This window comes from Molossus molossus, unplaced genomic scaffold (assembly GCF_014108415.1).
Source record: "Molossus molossus isolate mMolMol1 unplaced genomic scaffold, mMolMol1.p scaffold_m16_p_2, whole genome shotgun sequence".
Taxonomy (NCBI): domain Eukaryota; kingdom Metazoa; phylum Chordata; class Mammalia; order Chiroptera; family Molossidae; genus Molossus; species Molossus molossus.
The window spans coordinates 96,904,214-96,931,973 of record NW_023425355.1 but is presented as its reverse complement, the minus strand read 5'-3'; the positions used below and the strand labels follow the sequence as shown (position 1 = coordinate 96,931,973).

At 47.7% G+C, this 27,760-nt stretch overlaps 1 protein-coding gene across 1 annotated transcript; it reads right to left on the bottom strand.

Annotated features, from left to right (window-relative positions):
* Positions 1 to 1,476: 1,476 nt before the first annotated feature.
* Positions 1,477 to 27,760, bottom strand: ITIH6 (inter-alpha-trypsin inhibitor heavy chain family member 6). The gene is made up of 13 exons (XM_036270032.1): positions 27,659 to 27,760; positions 25,724 to 25,878; positions 20,961 to 21,071; positions 19,912 to 20,159; positions 17,613 to 17,782; positions 12,569 to 12,685; positions 10,454 to 10,625; positions 7,685 to 9,754; positions 5,764 to 5,856; positions 4,187 to 4,222; positions 3,891 to 4,004; positions 2,569 to 2,946; positions 1,477 to 1,688 (listed from the first exon to the last, which is right to left on the bottom strand). The coding sequence occupies exons 1-13, from the start codon at positions 27,758 to 27,760 to the stop codon at positions 1,477 to 1,479; spliced, it is 3,978 nt and encodes a 1,325-aa protein (XP_036125925.1).

The window sequence follows — 27,760 nt, the reverse complement described above, 5'->3', positions numbered from 1 at the left end:
CATGTCTTTGTCACTGATCTCTGAATGTATAAATCTGTGCTCTTGTCTCACTCTTAGTGTGCTCGGGTCTTTGTCACCAAGTATGGATCTGTGTAACACCTGTTTCTACATGCTTGTACATCTCTGGCCCTATATCCCTGTTTGCTCCTCTCATGCCCGACCCCATATATGCAAGTCAGCATTGCTGTGTGTCTCTACTTCTTTGTCCTCGGTGTCTTGGACTATGGTTTTCACTGATGTCTCCCTGGTTACTACTGTGTCCTTGTGTCTTTATGTGTCACTGTGTATCTTGGCCCCTCTGCTCCTGGATCTCTGTGCATATATATCTCTTAGTTTGCATGCTGTTATGTTTCAGTGTCTTCACAATAGCCATTATGTGTCTATCCCTGGGTGATCTTGTTTTTATCTCCCTGCCTCTTTGTCTGTGACAAGGACAGTACCTCAGAATGGGGACACATAGGCCCAGCAAGAGAACTCTGGATTTATGTCCCTGATGCTGTCACTCAGGCTTCCTGTCCCCTTCTTTGTATGCCTACATTTCTCTACATCTTTTCTCTTGGTTTTGAGATCCTTATGCATTGTGCTTTTGAATGTCTCTATCACACTGTTTCCCCATCCATGTCTGTGTCCTTGTTGCTGTTTTATTGGAGTAATCCTGTGTCTTTGGTTTTGAGTGTGTATATGTATGTGTCTACTGCTGTGTCATTGGTACATTTTTTGTTCATTCATTCATTCATGCATGCACGCATGCATTCATTCAGCAAATATTTACTAAGCACCTATTATGTGCCAGGCACTGAGGATACATAGATGATTCAGAAAAAGTCCTTGCCCTCAAAGAGCTCACAGTCTAAGCCAGGGATTCAGGCAAATAAACAGATATACTACATAGTATGATAAATGCTTTAAGCTTAGATCGATGAGTTGAGCTATGGGGAACACAGATGGGGACCAAACTCGATTTAGGAGAGGAGTCAGGAAAGGCCTTCTAGAGAAGATGACAACTAAGACTTGAAGGATGTGTAAAATCTACCTACATGAAGCCAAGGAACAGAGTCTCATGCAGAAGGAAAAACACATGCAAAGACCCAGTGATGGGAGAGAGCATGGCTTGTTAGGGGAACTCCAAGAGTCTTAACTACACCATGGGAGCCAGAGAAGGTTGTAAGTAGGACCAGTGACTCAGTCAGTTTTTTGTTTTAAGAAAGTTGCCTCTAAGGCTGCTGTGGAGTATGGATTGAAGAGAGTGGAGACTTGACACAGGAAGAACTGCAAGGAGGTAGCAGTCCCTGTCTCTAGGGTAGCTAGGTATGTATGTTTGGGTGTGTTTGTATGTCTTTGTATATGTGTCGCTTAGTGCATGTGTTTCTCTGTGTGTGTCTTTAAGTTCCTAGGTATTTGTTCATGGCTCACCCTGTGCCCTGGCCCCTAGGGTCTCCTAAACTCAGGTTTCCTGGCTCTGGGATTCAGGGGCCATCACAGGACATAGGCAAGGTAGGGGCGGCCCAGCAGCTGTTGTACATGAGAGCGGTTCACCAGCCAGCAGGAAGACCAGCGGGGCAGCAGCCTTGGTGAGTCCTTTAGCAGCTTCTTGCCTAGAACCACAGGTACATCAGGGCCTTGGTGCCTCCGCAGGCATGGCCCCATAGACCCTGCCACCAGTTGGATGTCTGTGTGCTGGAACTGCCCTGAGGGAGAAAGATGCAGCACCAGTCAGGGCAGTGGCCTGAGTCCCCACTGAGAACTCTGAGAGGAGCCTAAAGCAGGAAATCTAAAAGGAAAAGTGGGAGGGATGAGGGGCAGCAAAGGCCTGGAGGAGGGAAGAGGTTGGGTATTGTGGAAGAGCCAAATGGGACAGGAGTGAATTATGGAAGCAGAAGGGGAACAGTCAGGCTTGGAGGCATTGACAGGGCAGACTGGAGGGAAGGACAGGAAGGGAGTGGGGAGGCCCAGAGAAATTAAGGCTATCTGTCCAACCCACCATCACTTCCCAAACTCTTTGGTGTGGACCTCTGCTCAGGTTCTGCCAACGTCTCCTGACCTACATTCTGACTTCCTGCAATACCCCTTCACAAAAGCCTCCAGAAGGATCTTTGTTATACCTATATCTGACTGTATCCTTCCCCTGATTATAACTTTTCATTTAGTCCCCATTATTTTCAGGATAAATCCAAATTTCTCATCCAGGCATTCTGCTCTGACCACTCCAGCTCTATCTCCTCTAATCTCCATTCCTTTCCTCTACCACTTTTGGTCAGCTTTCAGACTGTGGGTCTCTCTCCTCTAGATTTTTCTTGAGCTCTAAGGCTAGGCTAGGTGCCCAATCTGGGTTCCTCCAGTGCCCTGGGCCACTTTATATCTAGTACTGATAGCCCCTGAGATAACTATCCATGTCTGGGTCAATCTTCTCCCCAGGCCAGGAGCTCCCCAAGGGCAGAACTTGGTTCTGTTCCTCTTTGTGGTTGGCAGGGGGAGAGAGGGTGCTGGGTGCTCACTGGCCTTTCACCTGGGCAGAGTCTGTCTTGGGACTGGTGCTCCCTAGCCTCTCTCAGCCTCAGCAGCACTTACCCAGCAGGCCACGGGCCAAGGGGCTAAGGCCCGAGCCATTGACCACATAGAACCCCAGGTGAGGTAGTTGCAGGGTGCTGGGGTGCCTGTAGCGGTGCCGAAGGACTAGGAACTCAAGGTGGGGCCCAAGACGGAGGGTGAGGCGGGCTGCAGCAGCCACATGGAGCTCCAGCTGGGACTTCCTCAGCAGGGTAGGCTGGTCCCAGGACAGAAACACGGTACCCTCGCCTCGCACAGATATGGAACTGCGGGTTATGTTGATAGTGTAGGCCCAGGGTTTGTCTGTAGTGACTGTGATGATCTGGAAGTAGGTGCGGATCTGGTTCTTGCGGCCTGGCCTTGGTGGTGCCCCAAGCAGCTGTCCATGCACATGCAGCCCTGGAAGAAGAAGAGTCCATGCCTGGAGCATGGTCTTTCACAAGATCATTTATTTGGTCACCCACAGTACACACAGGGGTGAGGTCTTAGGGCCCAGGGTGTGCAGATTTGTGATTAGAAATCTAGCTCCTGGGGAAAGTGCTTCTATCACAGCCTATCTGGCTGCTCCTTCCTATGCAATGTGTAGGCATAAATATAGGTTGCACACGCTCATCCCAGTGAGGCTGTTTGCATGCATGTGTTTGCTTCTGAGTGTAAATTTATGTGTTTGGTTATGTTTACATGGATATCTTTGGGCCTATCAGTGCATCTGCATATCTGGGGAAGGTGCTATGTTAGAGTGTATATTTTTTTGGATGTATGTTTATGTGTGTCTCTGGATATGTTGATATTATACGTCTTGGTGAATAGTTTATAATGTGTGTGTCTGGTTGTATATTGGTAGATACTGACGTGTACCTGAGTGCATCATGGTAACTATTTGTGTACATTGGTGTGTTTTTTATATCTAGAGTAGCAGAGTATATGTGCCTGTATGTGTTGAATTCCTGAGTATTGGGATGAACCTGGGGTATCAGTGTATGTACGTCTGAGTGTGTTGATCTTTGTGTCATTGTGTATATATGGCATGTACTGTATGTCAATGTGGATCTGGGTACATATTTGTATGTTACTGTGTATAAGTATAGAGGGTGTCAAAATATGTGTGTCTGGGTGTGTATTTGTGTGAGTTTACTATATACCCTACTATGTGTGTATATATCTGTGAGTGTCTTGGTGTTAGAGTATATTCATATGTATTTTCATGTGTCTGGGTGTTTACTTGTGATTAGTGAGGTGCATTGCTGTGTGTTTGTGAAGATTAGTCCACAAATATCTGCGGGTGTTGACATAAGTCTATCTGGCTGTGGTGTTTTATGGAATGGAGTCCTTGGAGCTCTCACCTGCCTTTGGGTCATCTATGAGCTGTAGCAGGTCCCCTGGGCGCCCATCCAGTGTGAAACAGATTCTCTCCTCTGAGCGTGGGATGTGGATCACAAAGTGGGGGTCACCATCCACTGCAAGGCAGGAAACGAAATTCTGAAGTTATGGCCCCAGAAGTAATGGGAGGGGAGAAGAGGACAGGCGGGAAGAGGGGAATGTAGAAGGACAAGTCTATTTCCCAAGAGAGAGCACAGCACAAGTTTCGGTATGCAGGCTGTTCTGTACTCAAGCAGTACAGTGATGGTGGCTGGCTTACCTGAGGATGAGAAGGTGAAGATGCTTGGTAACATGCCTATAAAGGAGAGGGAGACTCTGTTGGTAAGGGACTGATCTATCACATTCCTAGGAACTCTGGGACACACTGGTCTCTCAGTCACCTCCTTCCAGATATGGGCCAAATTCCTGAGCTCAGCACTCAGCATTGAAGTCTTTTCTGGAATCTAGCCCCTGCCTAGCTCTCCAGCTCTCTTTATGCTCCAGCCTAACTGAACTATTCTTATGAGGGCCCTGCCTTCTCTTGCTAGTAACCCATTGCTTCTGTTTTCTGCCACCTAGAATGTTTTCTTTTCTTCAGCTACCAATGATCAATTTCTAGTTATCTTTCTAGGCCAACTCAAATGCTATTTTTTCTTACTCTCTGTCTGTGGTAGATAGAATTCCAAGATGGCACCCAAGATTCCTCAGTGTACTCAGCCTTTAAAATCTCCAGGACTGTGACATGATGAGATATCACTCCCATAAATACATATGTTATATGGTGCAGTTGACCTTAAAATAGGAAGATTATCCATGTGGACCTAATCACATGAGCCCTTTAAATCTGAGTCAAAGAAGTCAGAGAGATTTGAAGTGTGAGAAGGATTTGACATGAGAGAGATTCTCCATGGCTGTCTTTAAAGATAGGGAGAACCATGTGGCAAGGAATGTAGAAGACCTCTAGGACTTGAAAGTGGTCCAGGTGGCCTCTAGAAGCTGAGAGTGCCTTCCAGACAGCCAGCAAGCAGTCAGGGATCTCAGTCCTATAAACATAAAGAACGGAATTTTGCCAACAACCTGAATGCACATGTAAGAGGATGAGATCTTAATCTGATAAACACCTTTATTTTAGTCTTTTGAGACCCTAAGCAAGACTCCAACTAGCCTGTGCCCAGACTTTTAACATACAGAACTGTGAGATAAAGAGTGTTGCTTGAGCCCTGGTCGGTTTGGCTCAGTGGTTAGAGCATCGGCCTGCGGTCCAGAGAGACCCGGGTTCGGTTCCTGCTAAGGGCATGTACCTCGGTTGCAGTTTGTCCCCGGCCCTGGTTGGTCGTGCGGGTGGCAGCCACTCGATGTGTCCCTTTCACGTTGATGTTTCTCTCTCTTGCTCTCTTCCTCTCCCTCCCACTCTATCTGAACAAAAAATGGAAAAACAATGTCCTCTGGTAAGGATAAAAAAAAAAAAAAGAGTGTTGCTTGAAGCTGCTAAGTTTGTGGTAATTTGTTATGCAACCATGGAAAACTAATACATTGCTTCTCCTTGGGATTCATACAATGCCTATGAGAATTCTAATATAATATGGGATCTTTGTCAGTGGCATCCTTGTTCACCTTTTTAAAAATGTTTTTTTTTTCTTTATTGATGTTAGAGAGAGAGAGAGAGAAAGGGAGAGGGAGAGAGAGAGATAGAAACATCAATGATAGAGAACATTGATTGGCCGCCTCCTGCATGCCCCCCACTGGGGATTTGGCTCACAATCTCGGCATGTACCCTGACTGGGAACTAAACTGGCAGCCTCTTGGTGCATGGGTTGATGCTCAACCACTGAGCCACACCAGCCAGGCCTTGTTCACCTTTTTCTAGCCCAGCAGAACTTTCCTGGGATTCCATTCTGCCTCCAGCTGCTCCCAGGATCTCTTCAGAATTGCCTTCCCAATGTGGATTTCCTGCAAGCGCAAAAGAAATATTTCACACTCTCAGGGCAAAGATGCCCTGAACCTACCAAAGGGCACACTTTCTTTCTGACCAGGAGTGTCCTCATTGGCCTCCCAATTTGACTAGCGTATTGCCAAGACTGAGTGAGACCTTATGCTCTCCACAGCATTGTAGTCTTTCAAACTTAGTTATGTTCAAAATTCTTCCTCATAGCACTTATGCATTTATTCATTTAGGCACTGTTTAGGCATCAGGGATATGGTGGTAAAAGAGGTAGTCATGATTTTTGACCTGATGAAGTTCATATTTTAGTCAGGGAGGCAGACATAAACAAAATCATAATTACCAATGGTGATAAATGCTATAAAAAAATAATAGAGTAACTGAGGAAGTTAACAGTTACATGACATAGTCTGGAATAGTGGGATGGGTGGAAAGGACATCTGAGCTGCAATCGAAGTCATGAGCTGGAGTGTGAGTGGCGACAGAAAAGATGAGGGTGGTAGGAAGGGGACAGGGCAAGGCAGGTCAGAGAGATTACCAAGCAGAAGGAACAGCTTAAATGAGGAACCTGAATGAAGGTGGGAGTGGGAATGGGAGTATGGCCCATTGGAGGAACAAAGAGGAGGCCAGTGGGGCTAAAGTTCAGAGAGTGAGTAGGTAAAGGTGAGGTGAGAAAGGTATGGGGTAGAGGGAAGGTCATGAAGAGCTTTGTAGGCCATATATAGGAGTTGGGACTTCAATATAGGTGTGAAGGGAAAACCTTTGTGGGTTAAGTAGGGAAGGGAAATGAAGTAATCTATGTTTTAAAAGATCTGTTTGGCTGCTCTGAGAGAATGGCCAAGAATTTCTCTAACGAGAACAAGGAGACCCATGAGGAAGCTGGAACAATTTTCTAGGTGAGACACAATGGTATTCTGTCCTGTAATAGTGATAGTTGGGGTGGTGAGGAGTGGGTGCATTGGCAAATATATTAGAGGTAACATTGTCATGAATTGAAGATGGATGGGCTATTGGGAGCGGGTGGTGATGAGGGAGAGGAGCATGTCAAATATAGCATACCCAAATTTGCATCTCTGTGATTTACTACCGTCCCCAACTGATTCTAATCCTGCCCTATAAAGTCACCTAGGAAATGTCACTCCTCTCAGGAAAGCAGAAGAGAGGAGTATGTGAAGCACATTCAGTCAGGGACCAGATTGTGTAAATTCAGATATCTTACTAGCTGTGTGACATGGAACAAGTTACTTTACCTCTCCATGCTTCAGTTTCCACATGTGTAAAATGCGGATACTAATAATTGCTTGTGAGGATTAAATGAGGGACTGAAATAGAGCAGTAGCCATACATAGGAAGAGCTAAAATTGTTAATTATTATTATTTCAGTCTTTGGGAAATTTAAAGATAATTGTCATTATCTTCCCTAATTTTTATACCTCTTTCATTAAACGGTGCTGTTCACAGACCATAGAAGAACCAATCAGACCCACCTTGCCCAGTGATGCTCCCATTCATAACTCCACATCCCTCCCCTATTTGGGAAGGATGAGCAGTTCTCTTCTCCAACAGAACAAATGTCAAAGCTACAGCTGGCCAGGTTGTTTCTGTTCAGCCTCCCCAGTCTTAACATCCCTTCTCTCGCCGGGCCTCTGATTCTGTGCCTATGTACTTAGGCCCAGAGAAGTTAAATAGTTGGTTCAAATTTTCAAAGCATGCAAGCAAGCAAGCAAACAGTTGTACTATCACTGGAATCTACACAAGCCTTACACATTCCTAGTTCCTGGTGCTCTCTATTCATATCTCCCTCTCAGGTCTTGCCCTGTTGCCCATGGCACTCACCGTTTTCATCAGGTGTGAGGAAGGTATAGAAAGCAGGAGGGTTCAAAGACTCCACAAACTTGGACTCCACCATTGATTCAGACAGCAGCTCTAGTTCCTCAGGGAGAATGAGAAGGCTGACTGCTTCAGGGAGGGTGCTTGAAGGCAGCAAGACTGGAAGGTTTGGGGGACTGCCTTTTGGCATAGGCCTAGAGCTGTTGGGTAGACTTATTGTTGGGACTCCTGATAAAGATGGTCCCAAAATTTCCTTTGTGCTTTGGGACCCTGACAGCAGGTCATGCTGGTGCCAGAGCCTTCCAGGGGGCAGCAGAGAGGGAAGGGTGGGATGAAAGGGAGTAGGGAGGGGTTCTCCAAGGACAGAGGTGACCACGTTACTGCTGAGAGTTGTGGGATTTGAGATTGTGCTTGAAACTGTGCTTAGGCTCCGAGGAGGTGGGGGCCTGGGTCTGGCAGGCCTGGAGAGTAACGAGGTTTTGGGTTTATTGGGGATTGCTGTCCTGGGTTTAGAAAGTGATAAGCTTGGGGAAGTTTGATGAGGTAGGACACTAGGTTTAAGAAGTGATGGGACTTTATGGGTCTTGGGTAAGAGGATCCCAGGTCTAGGGTATGACAGGTTGTTTGGGGTCTTGGGAACAGGAACCTTTGGTCTGGTGTGTTGTGGGTATTTGGGGATCTGAAGTGTAGAGACTCCAGGCCTGGGCTGTGGCAGATTTTGAGGTGACTGTGATGTGAGTACTCTAGGCCGGGGATGTGATGTGGCATCCAGTTTAGTTTGTGATAGAGCACCAGGCTTGGAATGCAGTGGAGTGACCTGTTTCATAGTGTCAACTTTGGGCTGAAATAGGGTGCCAGGATTCAGAGGTGGGACATGTGTCTTGGAAATTATGGGTAATAGAGTTGCAGGATTCTGTTGAGATGGAGTACTAGGCTTCAGAAGCAATAAGGCACCAGAGTTTGAGGGCACAAGGGCAGCAGGTTTTGTTCTGAGAGTTGGCTGAGCCAAGGTGCCAGAATCGTGTTGTGCTGGAATTTTGGGCCTTGGGTGTGCTGGAGTGGATAGGGTACTAGGGCTCTGACTCAGTGGCTCCAACTCCCTGGAGCTTGTCATCTTCTTTGTAGAGGCAGGAGTAGTTGAGGATAAGTAAAACTTTGGGTTCACAAGCCTTGATTTGGGTGAGGCCTTGGGCACCAAGACTGGCCGGGCTGTGCCTGCACCTAGGCCATGCCTGCTGGCAGATGAGGGTGTGATGGTGCTTGGTGCAGCTGTGGTGGAAGTCTGTCTACTGGCCTTCTCACTGGTTTCCTTGGGCTGCACCATGACCAGTGAAGTCAGAGGTGTGACAAAGTTATATTCAAGGGACAGGTTGAGAACTTTGGCAGCCAACAGGTGGCGAGTGGTGGTATCATGGGCTCGGAAACGTGCCTCCAGCAGTTCTCCAATGGTGACATAGGCCCAGAGGCGGCGGATGAAGTGGGCTACATTGAGGGCTGGCTCACTTGGGCAACCAAAGGCCTTCTGGCTGCTGTTGGTGGCTACCTCACTGTGGCGGGCCACGAGAAGCTGACCTTTGGGGCCACGGGCTGCCAGGTGGATGCCCAGTTCCTGCTCACCTGGCTGCACCAGGCCTGCTACCACCAGCTCTGAGCCACCAAAGTAATTGGGGAAAAGGGCCCAAGGGGAGGCTCCAACTAAGCCGCCCAGGTAGTCCAGACGCACATCTGCCAGCAGAGGCATAGAGATCTCCTCATAGAGGCCCTGAAGCTGTAGTGCTGCATCTGTGTCCTCATATATGCGCCGGGCTGCTCCTCGATTCTCCAGGGACAGGCGACGTAGCAGTGGGAAGTCAGCATCATCTCCAAAGGCCAAGCTGAAAAGCGACACCTTGTTGTCCAGTGCCTGACGGACATTGGAGAGGATTATACTGGGAGTCGTCACGCCGGCTGTGGGCTCCCCATCTGTCAGGAAGATGATGAGAGGGATCCTCCCCACACTGGAACGCCTCCCAGGCTCCTGGTTGCTATGGTTCAGCACTGAAGCAGCTGCCAGCAGAGCTGTGTTGATGTCGGTCCCTAATTGGGGAGCAGACTGTGAGACCATCTTTTCTAGTTACCTCTATCCATACTGCAGACACACTGGACACCTTACCAATCTCCCAGGCTCAGTCATGTCACCTGATCTTTGTTTAAACTTTTTATGCTATTTATCCTTTCCAAGTCCCTACCACAACACAGGCTCCCTGAGATCTGACAGTGGGGCCCACATGTCTTTGGCTTTTCTCACTCCCTATTTCAGACTGTATTTTGCCTGTTTCTAGGAGGGAATGTCTCATTCTCTGGTCAGATTGGCAGCTCCCCAAGGATAGCACCCCACATTTCCATGCTACAGGACAAGAAAGGGCTGAGTTGACAGGAGGTGACAGTGGGGAGATTTCAGTAATTGTCTGAGAGATGATTGATCAAAAGCCAGAATCAGGGCAGCAATTTACTCAGATGCTTGGAAATAAATATCTAGATTATTGATTTTAAAAAAGTCTTAGCAAATCCTTCTATTTGCTTTAAAGAGGAGGAAACTCAGGCACAAAGAGAGAATGTGCCTTAAAATACATGGGGAAATAGTTGTATTAGTTGTGCTATTTCCACTAGGAAAAGGAACACGGGCACATATTTGTGTAAAATGCAATAGTGATATTCCAGGCATTGTGAGAGCGTTTTAAGATTTTTCCACATCACCACACCCTGCCCATTTGGGCTGGTAGGTCTAATACTTACAACCATCAGCTTCCATGTGGCCCAGGTAGTCCTTGGCACTGTGTACATTCTGGATGGTGGCCTGGATGGAGCCTCCAGCTTTCCAGATACTAACCGTGTCAGAAAAGGAGATGATGTTGAAATAGTCGTTGGCTCGCAGATCACCAAGAATCACATTCATGGCCTTTTTAGTCTGTGGGATATGGATAAATTGTAGGAGATGGACCAAGACTTGAGGTCTTGCTTGAGACTGAAAGCCTCTTTCTATAAAAGGTACTAAGGTCTAAGACTTTGATTCCAGCACTCCGTAAGTCTAGGATTCTCAGGTCAAAATGCTCTATAGTCTCTATGGTCCAAAGCCCAGAAAGGCACTGTTCAATGGTAGCTTCTAGCCACATGGAACTTTTTTTTTAAATCCTCATCTGAAGACATTTTTTTTTTGCATTTATCTTCAAATAGAGCGGGAGAGAGAGGGAGGAAGAGGGAGAGAGATAAATATTGATGTGAGAGAGACACATCAACTGGTTGCCACCCACACATCTCCAAACTGCAACTGAGGTACGTGCCCTTAGCGAGAATCGAACCCAGGTCTCTCTGGGCCACGGCCGATGCTCTAACTGCTAAACCAAACCGCCCAGGGCCACGTGGAGCTTTATAAAATGTAAATGTAAGTTAGGTAACATTCTTAAATTCTGTTTCTTCCCTTGCAGTAGCCACATTTCAAGTGACCAGTGGTTACTGTATTGGAAACTGCAGAGTTTTCAAACATTTCCATCATCACAAAAGTTCTGTTTGACAGTGGTGGTCTGAAAGGTTCAGCTCTATTCTTTAAGAGAGCTAGGATTCATGTGTTCTATGATTTCTGGACCCCATGACTCAGGATTCAATGATTCTGGGACCCTAAAATGTAAGAGCTTTATGATTCCAGGTCTTTATAGCTGTCTTTCAATGACTGCATGGTTGATGTGGTGGTAAGATGTTGGGAGACAGAAAGCATTGCATAGTTCTATTGTTAGGTTTCACTCTTTTAGGGCACATGTGTCCCTAGAATAAGATCGTCATAAGTACACGTCAGCTTTCTCACACATCAGGAGAAATTGGAAGACTAGAAAGGTTTGGAGTGGGGTATAGCCTTTCCTCCACAATGAAGGCTAAAGGGAGACAATTTTCAATATTTACCTTCCCCAAGTTTGGCTACACTTTGGTAAAACAGAAATCAGTTAGCTTGGTGGTTTAGAACATCAAGGTAAAAAGTCTATAAAGTCCGAGGAAATTTAAACTTATAATTCTAGAGTCCCAGAGTGCTATGGTAATAAATGATTCCAGACCATTAAGGATATAGGCTCTAAAGTCAAAAGCTTTTTGGCCTATGGCTCTGTTTCAAGGGTGCTCTGGTAGAAGGGCTACAAGATTGAAGTCTAGAGGGACCCAGGACTCTACAGTTTGTAAGCACTAAAATGTTAGTACAGCCAAGCTGGTGTGGCTCACTGGTTGAGCGTCGACCCATGCACCACCAAAAGGTCGCCAGTTCGACTCCTGGTCAGGGCACATGCCCAGGTGGTGGGCCAAATCCCCAGTGTGGGGCATGCAGGAGGTGGCCAATCGATGTTTCCTCTCATCAATGTTTCTATCTCTCCCTCCCTCTCCCTTCCTCTCTCTCTAAAATCAATAAAGAAAAAAAGGGCTAGTACACTGTATTTTTCTAACTTTGAAGTAGAAAAAAACAAAAACCCAAAACCATCAAATAACCAAAAACCTGTGGCCTTGGAAACGTTCATTCTAAAATGACTAAGCTTTTATTTCTTTTCGACTCAGGTGGTATGATACCAGAGTACTCTAGCTCAAAGAATCTATGATTCTGGGACCTGACCGGCCCAGGAGTTTTGTGGTGCATGGTCGTAATGGGTCAGGCCCCACAGTCCATTGTCTCCGTGTTCCTCAAATTCTGTGGCTCCAAGTCTACATGGCTCCTGATATGTACGGTGCCAGGATGCCAAAGTGGGCCCAGGCCTATAAGATCCAAGGGTGATGGGATGAGAGGGTCTTCTCTGGCCCCAGGGAACCAACGCTCCAGCAATGTCTGCTTGCTAAGACTTCAAAAGAAGAGGTCTGACAGGTCCCCAGGTTTCTGATTACCTGCTTCATCTTGGTTCCAAACATGGAGCCGCTCACATCAATAACGAACACCACATTTTTCTCAACAGGTGGAAGGCCTCTGGGGGCAAAGTAATGAATAAAATAGCCGTCGTAAATCTGGACAAAAGAAGTGAAACCACAAGAACTGTGAAAGCTGGTCTAAATCAGCCCCCTTATTCTCCTACATAACAAACAGCTCTTTTCGGTCTTAGGCCTTATCACTGTTTCTAGATCAATAGGCATCCATGCAGTTGTTTCTTCAATGTCCATCTCCCCCACCAGAACTGTGTGCCTTCTGTTCAGACTGTCTGTCTAGGACCTGCCCCAGAGCTGTGGAGACTGACTGGCTTGGGCCCAAGGCTCCAAGGAGCAGGATCTCTGTAAAATGTGAGTTCCTGTCCATGAGAGCTGGGCTTGCACAGTCTTGAGGGCCCCCAGGGACATTTTGCCTGGGCTCCAGGAACTGTAACTATTGTTTTAACCTCCCTCTATAGAGTGAGCCTGGGGCCCAGCTCCATAGCTGCCAGGGGCTGGGAGTTTGCAGGGCCTCCCTCTCCTCCTTAAACCTCCTTTCTGCTGTTGCTGGGCAGAGCAGGGAGGGGAGGAGGGAGCAGAGGCTGAGTGAGCTGCTTGTTCAGAGGGGATTGGTTAGGCCAGGTGCAGATGCCTAAGGCTGTGGGGTATGTGATTGGCTGCTGCCCCCTCCCCCTACTCCCTGTCTCCCTCTGCAGAGCCTGGGGGCTGGGGCAGCCAGGGAAGGAGAGGGAGGGAGCTGGGAGGGCCCCCAGGACCAGTGTCAGTGTAGCCCAGAGAAGCATGGGCTTGCTGAGGGTCTGAGCTGCCCAGCAGCCTGCAGCTGGCTCTACCCTGGGAAAAAGAGCTTCCTCTCCTCCCTGCCATTCAGGCACTCTCTGATCACAAGGCTGGACACACTCTCCCCTCCTGTTTCAGAGGATCGCAGAAGACATGGGCGGACATCTTGGTGTTCCCCTCCACCTTAGCCTTGGAGCTCATCAAAAGTACATGTGCAGGCTGTGTCTCCACTTTTTCCTGGCACTCTGCAGCAGTTCCCAAACGACTGGGTCCTCCACCACCAGGCAACTTCAAGCTAAGGGCAGAGGCCGGCAGTCCTCCTCTTCCTCCACTACCTGGGTGGGTGCGAGCTTCTGGGAAAATCTTATGCCCACCTCTCCATGGTCCCAGGCTCACCAGAGGCCCCACACCTCACATCCTGTAACCAGAGGCATGACCCAGGTCACCAGCCTCTCACACTCACCTCAGCTGTCATGCCTGTCTGCTCTCAGGAAGTGTTTCCCTCCCTCCCTCCCTCCCTCCCTCATGAAGAAACTTAAGGGCACCAGGCCAGGTTCCTTTGACTGCCCCCCTACACTTGTTCAGGGTCCACATCTCCATACACCTCTTCTCTCTACTGAAAGACAAAAGAGTCCTCCCCTAACCCCGTGGACTCCAAGCCTCTAGCACCTCCTCTACCAGTCAGGCCCCTGCTTTCCAACCCGACCCACACACCCAACAAGGCTTTCCTCACAACATAAAAGGTCTGTGTCTGTTTCATCCACTGAGACAAACCCCATCGATCCCAATCCCGCCCAAACTTCAAGCAGCTTCTCTCCTCCTTGTCACACTCCAGGGTATTCATACTGGCGCCTGCAAGGGTCTCCTCATCTCCACCTCACTCCTCTGCCCACCACAGACTGGGTCCCACCTCCACCACACAATGGCCCTTTTCTCACTACAGGCAACAGTGACTAGTTGGCACCCAAACTCAGTGGGTATGTTTCAAGTCTCATCCAACTGCACATCCCTGATGAATTTCACAATTGGTGACTATTTCTGCTTTCTTCAAGAATCTTGTCTCCTGGGATGCTGAGATGATGAGCTCTCCTTATTTTCCTGCTCTCTCTGGTCCGTCTGCCTCAGTGTGTTTCTTGGGCTGCATTTTCCCTCCCTGCCCCTTAGGCAGTGCTTCCCAATAGTTCTGAAGCATGGCACGCCAGAAAACGATTATGTTTCTGTAGCACAATGAAGGGAAGTGGTGGGAATTTACAGCTCTGAGCAGGCGGTTGGCAGTTGGTGGGGCCGGACACCCTGATGGCTGAGATCAATAGCTCTTTGCATGGAAATCTGGGCCTTAGCAACTGCCATCCTGGATCTGCTCTTCTGGCTCTACACATCCTCCCTGGGTCGTCTGGCTAGCCCTCTGGCTTTCAACTGCTCAGTCTCTACCGATCACTTTACATCTCTTTCTCCAGTCCAATGTCCTCCACTCTTCCCCTTCGCCTACTGCATACCCACTCACTATTACGCAGGTTTGTCCCCCTTGATGTCAGAAGATGCCTCCAATGGATCCTGCCCAAGCAATACATTCATTTCCCGTCCCCACCCTGCCCTTGTGAGCCTTTGTCCTTCAAGGCACCATCACGCACATGCTCTCTCCAGATAGGAACCCAAGGGTCACTCCTCATTCTTCCTGGGCCCCTCCTTCCCACATCCAACCAGCCACCAACTCCTGGTTTCATGCGCTGCAAATCTCAGGTCCACCGCGCCTCTGCATCCAAGACCTACACAGCCCACAGTCAGCACTTCTTTCTCTCAGGTTTCCCTGCTTCCCTTGTAGCCCCTTCCATCCATACACGTTGGCAGGTCCTGCTGGGTCTGGCCTTTCTAAACGCAAACCTCATAATGCCATTCCCTCTCTTGGCTCCCTCAAGACAAAGGACATGTTCCTCATCATGCCCCTGCAGCACTCGTGCCTTAGAGGTCTCACCTCTGCACATTTCTGGTGCCTGAAATCGATGCTCTGGGAACTGCAACCCACTTGTAGCTCCCTACACACACCTGCATGTTTCCAGCCTCTCTTCTTTGTGTGATGCAGCCCTCAGTTTGCTAGAATTGCCTTTGCTACCCCCCAGCTTGGTACACTTCTTTACATTCCTTTTTTTTTTTTTATCCTCACCCAAGGATATTTTTCCATTTTTTGTACAGATAGAGCGGGAGGGAGAGAGAGGAAGGGAGAGAGAGAGAGAAACATCGATGTGAAGGGACACATCGAGTGGCTGCCACCCGCACGACCAACCAGGGCCGTGGACAAACTGCAACCGAAGTACGTGCCCTTAGCGGGAACCGAACCCGGGTCTCTCCGGACCGCAGGCCGACACTCTAACCGCTGAGCCAAACTGGCCAGGGCCACTCCTTTACATTCTTAAAGACACGCGTCAGTCTTTACTTCCCCCGAGGAGCCTTCCCTGACCACCTTCTCTCCTCAAAATGGCTTCCCTCATAACTTGTGTTGTCATTGGAAGAGCACTTCTCATCTGGTGTCAGTGTTGTGTCTCTGGGTTTCACCCTGAGACAGTGATTAGGGTCTATGTATGATTCACCCCCAGTTTCCAACATCAGGCAGCAGTGGGCACGGCACATATCAGCTTCCCAGGGAGTCCTGACTGACTGACAAAGGGGTGAATTGCTGGCCTTTGAACGATGGGCAAACTTGAGTAGGAAAGGGAGGTGAAGTGAGGGGTCCTTGGAGAGCAGATGCAGGAGGGAGGGCACACCGTGCATGGAAGTATGGCTCCTATCACTGAATGCCTAACTCCACTTACTGTACCTGCATGTCTGTGCCAGGCCACTGTGGAAAAGGTAAAGAAGCAGGTAAATACCTTGAATGCACAAACCATGGAACACCAGGTCAAGGGCCGTGCTGTCACCTACTGGCAGGGTACCCTCAGCTCCTATTCTGAGAGGGCAAATTACTTTTATTGCCCCTATGGAGCAGGCTGGCTGCACCACACCCCTGTGCCTCTGCACATGCTCTTTCTCCTCTCTCTCTGCACGGAATCCCCATCACTCTATGTGTCCAGGTGGAGGCAGACTCAATTCATCCTTGCCATGCTAATTTCAAGGCCAGTCCATTTAGGAAGGCTTTCTTAACGCCCCCCTCAGTGGTATCAGCACATCACACACTCCAGCTTCATACACTCGCTAGGATGTGTTATGACTCTTAAGGCTGTATGTTTCTGGCTTTGTCAACTCTGGCACATGCCGCAGGGAGAATAGGTTCTGTGTCCAGCTCTTTTCCGAGCTTTCGGTATCCATGGGAACAGGACTGGGCTGGAGCAGCTCTGCTAGGTGGAGATGTGCCCACATATGACTTCATGAATAAAGAAGTGCACGAAAAGAAGTGTAACCAAAGCACCATGTTGGCCTGAGGAAGAGAGAGGAATTGTGAGTGGGGTGTGGTCATCAGAGAGGTGGCATTTGAGCAAGGCCTTTAAGGACAAGGAGGACGCTGACCAGTGGGGAAAGGGGGCAGAAGATAATCCAAGGACAGTAGATAGTATGAGCAAATGCCCGCACACAGAAGAATGGCAAGTTCAGGTGTATTGGTAGGAAGGTGTGTGGTGTGGTGGGGCCGCCAGCTGGAGGGTCACTGCGTGCTGGAGGCAGTGAGAAGTGTGGCAAGAAAGGCAGGCTGGTCCCAGTCATCTGCGGCTGCCGTGCGATCGTTTTCATAAAGCCGGGGCTCGGGCATCAGTGCTCCACCCCGTCTACAAGTGCAGGAGTCCTCTGCTTGGCCTTCATGAGTGTGGGAGCTCAGGATCTAAGAGCTCCCTGTTTGGCCAGATGGCTCAGATGGCACAGAAAAGTTTTTTAACACTAAGGGACAGCAAGAAAGTCCAAGAGAGCATCGGAGGATTAGAGCTGCAGAAAGTGTGAGAGCCCACGGGTGTGAGAGACCTGGTACTGGTCAACAGTTCACTCTCCAAAAGAGCGGCTTAAGAGTGAGCTGTGACTTGAGTCAACTAGGGACGAGCTCATTAGGAGCTTGAGTCCATCTTTAGAGTTCCCGATCCCCGACCCTGGAAGGGAGCACAGGTGTGAAGTCACGTGTCACCACACGTCTTTGTGTTCATGTTCACTAGTCCTCACTGATCCCTAGGAAGACCGAAGTGAGCACCTCGTGGAGGCCACGTTGTTGCTCAGACCTGTGTGATTCCAGAGCTCATGCTCTTTCCATCGCCCTCACCTGCACGTCGCCAATGATGTCCTCCATGACTACGTCGTACTGGACCACAAAGTCGGCCATGATGCCTGAGCTGGAGAAGGCCGACTGGTCTTGCAGTGTCGGGCAGAAGGTGACTCGGACACAGGTCTCTCCCCTCTCGATTCTGGTAGATGCGGGCGAGTCATCCTCACCTGTGTGGGTGGGGAGGGTTGGGGTGGGATGGCACGGAGGGCTCCGTAGCAGAAAGCCAAGCAAGGGGACATCAAAAGGAGCAATATCTGGGAGGGTGAGAAGTAAGCCCTGCACCACCTGCAGCTCCCCCTGCCTACCTCGCCCTTCCACCTGTCCAGGTGCCACACTCCTTCCTCTGCACACCCTGAAACCAACAGTGCCTGCTCTGCCTCTCCCAGCAAACCCACCCAGCCTGGCAGACCCAGCCCTCCCTTCAGCTACCAGTCAGTCTCTGGTAGTCTGACCCTCATGCGCAAATTTGCCCTGGCTCACTTGCCATCCCTCCTGAGGCCCAGCGTCAGGTCCTCAGGTAGACCCGTGTTCTGGGTCTCCTGCCACAGAGGCCGTGTGTTGTGTGTGGTGAAGAGAGACAGACACACAGACAGGGCCTAGGCTTCTTCCTACACCCCTTACTGCTGTGGGAAATTGCAGTCTATCTAAGTTCTCCTCTGGGATAGTATTCCATGTGTTTTCTCCCCCCTCCCCCTGCCTTCTGTGAATATGCCTTTTAGCGCCTCATGAAAACACAGATGAATTTCTGGTCCCGGATGTTTGCTGAGCTGGCCATAAGATCAACTCCTCTGGAATTTCAGTCCAAGACAAATGTCCATTTAGACATGTCTCTGTGCCTCTTTTTTCCAGAAAATGAAAACTTAGGAATCCTTCCACCACCACCCCCCTTTTCTGCTACAGCTGTCAGGAAGCTTAGGAGCAAACTGAGGCCCCATACTCTCTGAGATGCCTGCTTACATACATTCCCTTGACTTCCTTCCTTCCAGAGGTCTTTGTTCTGTTTTTATCCCCCACAGGATTGGCTCTACCCTCTGTCTTAACCTTTAAGGAGCAGGGGGAGGGAGCTGCCATTTTTAGCTTAGGGTGTAAGAGTGCAGACTCCAAGCACTCAGATGCTGCCTGTGGGGCCCTGGAAAAGTATTCACATTCTCTAAACCTCGGTCTGCCCATCTGCAGCACGGGAATGAGAGCTCCTATTTCACAGACAGTGTTTGTGGGGAGTAAATGAGACTTCATGGAAAGCATCTGAAACCATACTTGGATCTTAGTAGTTGCTCAATAATTCTAACGATTGCAGTTTTCATCGAATCTTCATTTCTCTGCACCAGTGATTTTCAGGGAGGAATTTCCTCAATTCCCACATGGTCCTGGCCACAGATGGCATCTCCTCATCGTGCAGCTGGGAAAGGTGGAGCAGAGCATTTGAGTGATTTGCCTGCACCCCCACCTTAGGGCACGGTCAGAGCTGGGATTTGAGCCCATGTCCATGTGTCTGTCTCTCCTCTACATGTACCACACTGTCACTCTGGGTTACCGGGGTCCAATTAGGCAGGACCTCCAGGCTGAACAGCTCGGTGAGGGTGGCCAGTGGACATGGGTGGTTTCCCTGTGCCTGTCCACTCCTCTCTCAGAGGAGGTGGGTAGGCCAGGTCAGTAGTTCTCCGACCTGGCCACATATCAAGGTCACCTGCAAAGTGGCCAGAAATGGGTTCTTGGGCCCCTCCCCTACCTACCGAGGCTGACTCCAGAGGGCGGGGCCCAGGAATCTGCATTTCTAACACTTCGATTCTGTTGTAGCCAGTCTGGCCTTCAAACACCTCTAGCTGATACTTCAAGCACAGCTGGCAGCCAGGACATCTCTCTGGCCCTCCGCGCCTGACACGATATCCCCAAGGACATCCCGCACGTTATACTGACCTCCCACTGCCCTTACATTCTCTGCGCTGATTCTAGAGGAAGCACGATTTGGCTTCTACAACCCTCAGCATTGTTAACACATGATTTCATTGCGCCCACCCAAGAACCCCTCCCCTAAACTTTATTTTTTTCATGCGGAAAATCACAGCTCTGGGATGTTGTTCGACTTGCTGTTTCACATAGCCTGCAAGGATCAAACCAAGTTTTAACCCCAAATTCTTTAACTCCTAGTATGTTCTCTTGTTACTGTTAGAATGGGGTGGGTTATTGTCAGTGAGCACAGAGCAGAGTGGTACTATGAGGAAGCCCAGGGAAAAGGGGAAGTTTCCCATTCAGGTAGGGCCAGTCTGGTGGCTGACCCGTAGTTCTGCCCACATACTTGTGTGGGTGTTGGTGCGCAGGCGGCTGGTCCTCAGAGGTGGTACGTGAACATAGCCAATGCCCGTCCTTTCTGACACTGTGACCTCTATACTTAGCCTTGTCACCAATTGGCCAGGCCTCAGGCTCACCACCAGCTGGTACTGGCCCTGGTGCCGTTGCAGCAGTTCCTCATAGGTCAGGGAAAAAGTCACCTCTGTGCCTGCTGCCAGGCTGGTGGAGATGCGGAACTTTTCTGATTCCCGGTCCCTGGGCATGAAAGGGAGGAGGGTGGGAAGGGGATGGGATGTCATAACGGGGAGGGGAGCTATTAGATGACCTAGTTCTGCTCGTCCCGCCCTGGTCCCAGCAGACCTGACAAGGCTTCTAGTTTTACTAAGTCCTTTGCCCATAGTTAGTCACCCACTCACTAATCTCTCTCTCTCCCTCATTCACCCCCTTTAAATATTCTTCCTGAGAGATTCTATCACAGGAATTCTATCATAAGGAAACTGTGTCAGTGAAAATCTGAATCCAGAATAGAACAATTAGGGGCTAATGATTTGTGTTACAAAAAGAGTTTTCAATTTACACAGGCTGCCTCTTCCCCTTCAAATAGCCCCTCACACCCACTCATCCCCCATGCTTTAGACTAAGCTTGTCTCAATATGCAGTAGTCAAACCTAATATTTAAATCCTTTGGAAGCTGAGTGGAAACATTGAAGGAAGATAATACATTTCTGCCAGAGGAATGGAACTCAGTTAAGAAACAAGATTTGCTTTAGAAAAATTTCACTTCAACACAACCTTACTGGAAGGTGCCAATTCTTAAACAAGCTACATCCTTCTGGCAGAAGGAAAGTGGAAATAGAGAAGTAAACTTCCATTTATTGAGCACCTACTCTCTTAAAGGTCAAATTAACTCACATCATCTTCATGTAATCCTATGAAATAGAGGTCATTGTCCCCACTTTACAGCAGTAGAGACTGAGACCCGGAGAGAACATGTGTAAGCCCCTGATCACACAGCTAAGATGTACTTGTCATGCTTCAGATTGGATGGAGCCTTACCTGATGCCTACATGAGCAGCTGTCTTTCCATGCTGATGAGCTTCCTCATAGATTTTCTTTGCCTGGTGTTTTTCTTTGACTTCTGCAACGTAGACTTTATTGTTGATGGTCCTGATGGAGCAAGAAAGAGGAAGGACAGACAAAGACAGAGAAATGAATAAAGGAAATGGTCAGAGACAGAGAGGGAAAGAGACATATAAAGAAGATGAAAGAGGAGGATGGAGGATGGGGAGAGAAAAAGAGCAAAATAGTACCATGAAGCCAGAGTGAGAGAAGGAACAAGAGAAACGTGGAGAGGTGAGGGAGATAAAACCAGGTGAAACAGTTATCATTATCTCCATTTGTCATATGGGGAAATAGAAACAGTTGGCGTACGGTGGACCTGATGTTAGAACTTTATGTTTCCCAAAGTGTTGAATGAATTCCATGTTTTGGAACATAAAATAATTTTAGGTGGGACACACCTGAACATGTTTATTATAATTTTTATGTATTGACTGTAATGTGTATTAAACATATAAGTAGCACATTGAACCCATGAGCTCACAGATATTGTTGCTTAGGATATGACAAACTTAGGTAGTCCTAAAAAGTGTATCTATTTAAAGAAAATATATCAAGTAAATAATATGTTAGGTGACACAGGCGATAAAAATTGTGAAAGCAGAATGCAAATTATTGCAAAGGCATCTGGGCTTGACCAGGGAGGGGTCCTTCACCTCAGGGAGCTCAGAGACTGAGGGGATACTAATGAACTTGTTTACCCCTATTTTTCCTATTGCTCTAAGGAAGGTAATGAGTATAAAGGACTTCAAAGAAGGGAGAGAGCACTTTTGCTCAAGTCTCAAGAAAGGGTTCTAGAGAATGTGGGCCTGGTGCTGGGCCTGAAAGACAGGAAGGATCTGGATAAATGATCCTCACGGGCCTTGCCTTCCCAGTCTCCTTTGCTGTCTTCTCTTCCTTCATTCTTGACCTTTCCTTTCCCCTCCCCTTCTCTTGCTCTGTTCTTTCTACAGTTCTAGGTGAGGTCATCTAGCCTCAGGGGTTTAAATATCATTTATGCAGAAATTACTCCTAAATCTATGTATCTCAAGTGTGGAGGACCTATCCCCTGAAGTCCAGACCTATATATCCAATTTCTTACTTGGTATCTCCACTGGAATATCCAACAGGCAGCTAAAGCTTAACATATCCAAAACTGAGGTCCTGGTATCTCCTCCATCTCCCCAGTCTGCTCCTGCCCTGGTTTTCCTTATCTCAGGAAGTAGTTATTCAGCTGAAAATCTTAGAGTCATGCTTGACTCCCTTCTTCCTCTCACACTCCACATCTAATCCATCAGGGAATTTTGGCTCTATCTTTAGATATGTTCACAATCTGACTACTTCCTACCTCTCCCACAATTGCTACCCTGGTCTAAACTACATCTTTTGCTCAGATAAATGTAATAGCTTCCTAACTGGCCTCCCTCTTTAAAGCTTTGCCTCCTTATTATCTATTCTTTTCACAGCAATAGGAGAGATCCTGTTAAACCCTAAGTCAGTGTCCCTTTTTTTGCTCAGAACTCTGTGGCTCCCATCTCAACTCAGAATAAAAGCCAAAGTCCTTACCAGGGCCCCTATGGCTCTATATAGTCTGGCTCACGGTCACTTCTTTAACCCCATCTCCTCCTACACTTCCCCATTCATTCTGCACCAGTCACACTGGCCTCTTTGCTATTCTTGAATTTGTTCATCACACTCCTGTCTCAGAGCCTTTGCAATGACTGCTTCCCTTGCCTGGAACATTCTTCCTCCAAATCTTTGCAAGTCTTATACCCTCTCTTCTTTCAGGTCTTTGTTCAAATGTCAGAAAGACATACTTGATCACTCTAAAATAACACCTTCCCACTCACTCTCTGTTTCCCTTGCTCTACTTTCTATTTCTTTGTAGTACTTCTCATCCGCAAACTGACATATACTTCCTTGTTTATTTTTTCCTTGTCTCTTTTCTCCACTGGACTGTGAGCTTCTCGAGGGCAGGGTTTTTGTCTGTCTTATTTGCTGCTGTATCTCCAGTGCCTAGAATATGGCTTGGCACACAGCAGGCACTCAACAATTAGTTGTGGAATCGGCATTCCAGACAGACAGCAGGAAAACACAGAATATGTTTCAGGGAACAGTAAGTAGTTAGATTTGGCTGGAGCAGAGGGGCAAGGAAAGGCAGTATGGAGAGAAATTTGGAGTGGTTGGGTAGGCCTAGAGAATAAAGGGCTTTGAACACCAGACTCAATAAACTCACATGGCAATGAAAACATGCTATGGAGAGTGAGAGTCAGATAAATCATGAAAAGTGGAGGATTGGGTCAAGGCTAGCCTTTGAGGAGTGCTAGATAGCTCACTGTCCTAGAAAACGTTAGTGTGACTCTGTAAGAGGCAGGAACAACAGTCTCTATTTTACAAATGGAGAAAATGAGGCACAGGTATTGGGTGGTGGTGGGGAAGAAAGTTATTTGAGCAAGCAGCAGCTTCTGGGAACACTTAGAGAGAATATGCACATTGCAGAAGAGACCACTCAGGCGGGAAGTGTTTCTAGGCAGCTGAAACAGACTAGTGGTTGGGCTAGTGTGGGGGTGGGCCGAGCTGGCACTGTCCCAAAGTCTCCTGGGGGGTGTGGGGGTGTAGGGTGGAGCTGGTCTGGCAGTAACACACTAGGGTCTCTTGTGTGTCTGTTGCCTCCAGCCAGCATACTTTCCACAGAGTCTGCCCAAGAACATTTCCTCCAGCCTGCTTTGCTTAGTTAAATTTTTTTTTCTTTTAGTTTTTTTTTTTTTTCTATTGAAGCGAAAATCCAAATTCTGCCTGACTGCATGGCCCTTGCATCATTTCACCAACAAGCTTTCTGGTTAGCCCCCATACTCCAAACTTGTTTGCCTTTAGTCTCCCCGGGTCCTCCACATGCAGTGATCCTGGTCCCTTCAAATCTTACCCATATGAAAATTCTACTTCCAGGAAGCCCTCCTTGACTACCTCATACTTCTCACCTGAATTCCCTGGCAAGGGGCACACCTCTCACCTCCTCCAACCAACCTATCCTTTCTCTAAGGTAGTGCTCTCTGCTCATTAAGACCAGGAGTTTCCTGATGACAAAGCCCAGGCTCCAGGCCTGCTGTTGAGGCTCACAGGTTGTTTATTGCACAAACCACCCCACCCCAACTCCAGTGATGGAGTCTGAGCAAGGGCTGACACTCTGCCTGTGCCAGTCTAACTCATCTGCCAAATCTGAGTCCTTCTCCCCAAAGCCAAGCACTTTTTTCTAACTTGCACTTAGGTACTATATGGGTTAATGAGGCTACTGCTAACTTTCCCCTTATCTGCTCCTCCTTCCATATTCACCATCTCAAGGAAGGCACTGTCATGGACCAGGTCAGACAAGCTGAAACCAATGTACTTACTGCCCATACATGCCAGGTGCTTTCTTCCCCGTTATGGTCTCTCAAATCCCACCGCCACTGCACTGCTCCAGCCCTCAGCATCCCTCATGTGAACGCTACCCCAGGATCCTTACTGAGCTCCCTGCTTCTGGGCTGGCCCCACCAGTCCACCCCCACTTCATTATCCTCACTCCTTGCTTAAAACTTTACCATGTCTCCTCATTATGGGCCACAGTTATTTCTAAAGTGAGGTGCTCATGCTTCATGGGGTGCTTGGGACAAACCATGAGGGTGTGGGAAAGGAATAACATTCTACTCAGGGTTTTTCTTCCTCATTCTTTATATTTTCACATATGCTTTATAATGTACCTAATATATTTGCTCAGTAGTATATTTATATAATTTATAAGTTAACAAATATACATATTTGGGGAGTACATAATCAAGTTTTCCCTAATCGGGGTCCAAACACAAGATGGTTTGGAGACAATCAAGTAATGGCTAGGTATTTGGTCTGGCATTGGAAGTCCTCCATCCCCTAGTTTTTCCCTACCTCTTCAGTTTCATTTCTGACCTCTCTACCTCAGCTTGTGCCCTACACTCCAGTGACAGTGAGGTACTTTGCAGTTCCCCTTGTGAGGGAACATTTGCTCCTGTACTTCTTTTGCCCACATCCCCAGCGCTGCCCTAGCCCTGCTCTCCTGTTGAACATCTCATATTTCAAGCCGGAGTTTAGGTGTCACCTTTGTGAGGCTTTCTCTGACTGTCTAGGCGTGGGGAACTGACCCCTGTCCCTGATAGGACTCACAATTCCTACCATCCTGTATTCACACTTCTCTTTGTATCCAGCATACTTTATTAAAATAATCGGTTTCCTTTTTCATGTCCCCCAGTAGACCATGTACTCTTTGGGAGCAGGGATCATGTGCAATTCTTCTTCCTTTTTCCATAGTACCCAGTGCAGTGTAAGTCACACAGTGAACACCAGTGTTTGTTTGAAAAGAAATCAAGCTAATATTATCAAGGACTTATTATGTGCCCAGCACTGATTTTACCATGTATTTTCACATACATTAACTCGTTTAATCCTTGTAGGCAAGTTCTAATTTTATCGCCATTTTACCGATGTGCGAAATGAGACTCTGAGAAGTGACTTGTCCTGAGTCCCATTGCTGGCAGAGCCAGGATTCAAACTTAAGAAGTTTGATCTCAGAGTACATGCTCTTCATTTCTGTGTTCTGCTAAAACAAAACAAAACAAAACAAAACAAAACAAAACAAAACAAAACAAAACAAAAGAATGAACGCATGTGCACACGAATGAATGAAGCAGTGAGTTTGGAAGCAGACTTACATAGTGAAATTGGAGATAAAGGCGAGGCGCGGAAGATCCAGGTCAAAGATGGCTTCATGGGCCTCAGCATGTGGATTGAACAAGACAGAGATGACCAAGGTGTGGGCATAGCGGGAAACCACAGTAGAACGTACGGAATAACTCGTCATCAGTAGCTGGGAGAGAAGGCAGGGAAGTGGGTTAGATAGACTCTATCCTTGGCCTAGACAGACTAGTACTCGGGAACCCGGGACTCCTGGACAGGACTGAGGGTACAAGTGGAAAAACTGAGGTCTAGAGAGGGAAAACAATCTCTGTCATCCATTTCATGGATCTGCCTAATGTTTCCGAGACTTTAGCAAGTCTCAGAATCAAAGACACAGAAGATCACAAATCAAAGGACCTTTGCATAACTGCATCTCCAGCTTTAATGTACACAGAAATCTCCTAGAGACCTTGTTACTATGTAGATTCTCATTCAGCAATTTTCTGGTGTGGGGACTGAGATTCTACCTTTCTAACAAGCTCCCAGGTGATGCTAATGCTCTGGTCTGTGGATTTTACTTTGAGTAGCAAGGCTTCAGTGGTTCTCAACGTTCCTAATGCTGCGACCCTTTAATACGGTCCCTCATGTTGTGGTGACCCCCAACCATAAAATTATTTTTGTTGCTCCTTCATAACTGTAATTTTGCTATTGTTATGTCTTAGGCGACCCCTATGAAAGGGTTGTTCGACCCTCAAAGGGTCACGACCCATAGTTTGAGAACCTCTGCTTTACAATATAACACAGGCCCTGGCTGGTTTGGCTCAGCAGTTAGAGCATCAGCCTGTGGCCCCGAGAGACCTGGGTTCGGTTCCCGCTAAGGGCATGTACCTTGGTTGCAGTTTGTCCCCGGCCCTGGTCGGTCGTGCGGGTGGCAGCCACTCGATGTGTCCCTTTCACATCGATGTTTCTCTCTCTCTTCCTCTCTCTCCCTCCCACTCTACCTGAACAAAAAATGTCCTTGGGTGAGGATAAAAAAAAAAAAAAAAAAGAATATAACACAGCAGCCCTGGCTGGGTTGCTCAGTTAGTTGGAGCATCATTCCGTACACCAAAAAGTTGTGGGTTTGGTTCCTGGTCAAGGCATCTACCTAGGTTTCGGGTTTGATCCCTGTTCAAGGTGCATATGGGAGGCAACCAACTGATGTTTCTCTCTCTAAAAATCAATAAAAACACACCCTTGGATGAGGATTAAATTATCTATATCTATATCTATCTATATTTAAAAGAGCAGCTGTCCTTCACTGAGACATACTCTGTGTAAGGCAATGTGATTTTACATATATATATATATATATTCTCCTCTTAAAGATCTTAGGTGTAAAGAATTACATTAGATAAGTGCAATCATACAACTAATGCACAATGGGCATTTGGCATCCATAATCTTATTTAGTCCCCACACGAGCTAGATACTATTATTGTCCACATTTTATGAGTGTGTTAACTGGGCCCAGAGACTGAGGTCACACAGCAAGTAAGATATCAATCTTCTTCCTCATCTTTCCTGAAGCCATGATATCTCCATCTACCCACACATAAAGTACATCTAGTTTATTCTCAGAGTGTGGTAGTGAGAAATGAGGGCATATGGGATCGGAAGACCTACGTTCAAATTCTGGTTCTGCCACTTCCTAGCTGTGTCCCAACCTCTGCACTTCTGTTACCTCCTCTATGTGATGGGGCTAATCAAAACTACCTCACTGGGATGCTGTCAGGACTAAATGAAATCATAACTCTAAAGTTCCTAATGCAGTGTCTGACATATGCTCAGCAAACAGTAACTCTTTTCTCTGGTCCTAGATTATCAGTTGTGAGTCTGAGGAAACAGACTGAGTAACATTCTCCTATCCCTCCCAAAGAGCTAATTTTCTCACAAATCCCAGAACTTTGTTCCCTTATCCCCAAACTGACCTTTGTGCTTGATGAGGGGGGGCCAGGAGGTCCCTGGTATGTCAGTTCAGGGAGAATAGTCAGAATAAAGCTGACACAGATGAGGCACCTCCACCCAGACAT

What these genes read in the sequence shown, in the direction of transcription:
- ITIH6 (XM_036270032.1), bottom strand. Translation starts at nt 27,760, where the DNA reads ATGTCTGGGTGGAGGTGCCTCATCTGTGTCAGCTTTATTCTGACTATT. An exon ending in GCGCACCAACACCCACACAA is followed by an intron (nt 17,783 to 19,911) that starts GTATGTGGGCAG and finishes CCACCCACACAG; the next exon opens with GTGAGGATGACTCGCCCGCA. An exon ending in TTCTGCTGGGCTAGAAAAAG is followed by an intron (nt 4,223 to 5,763) that starts GTGAACAAGGCC and finishes TCTCCTTTATAG; the next exon opens with GCATGTTACCAAGCATCTTC.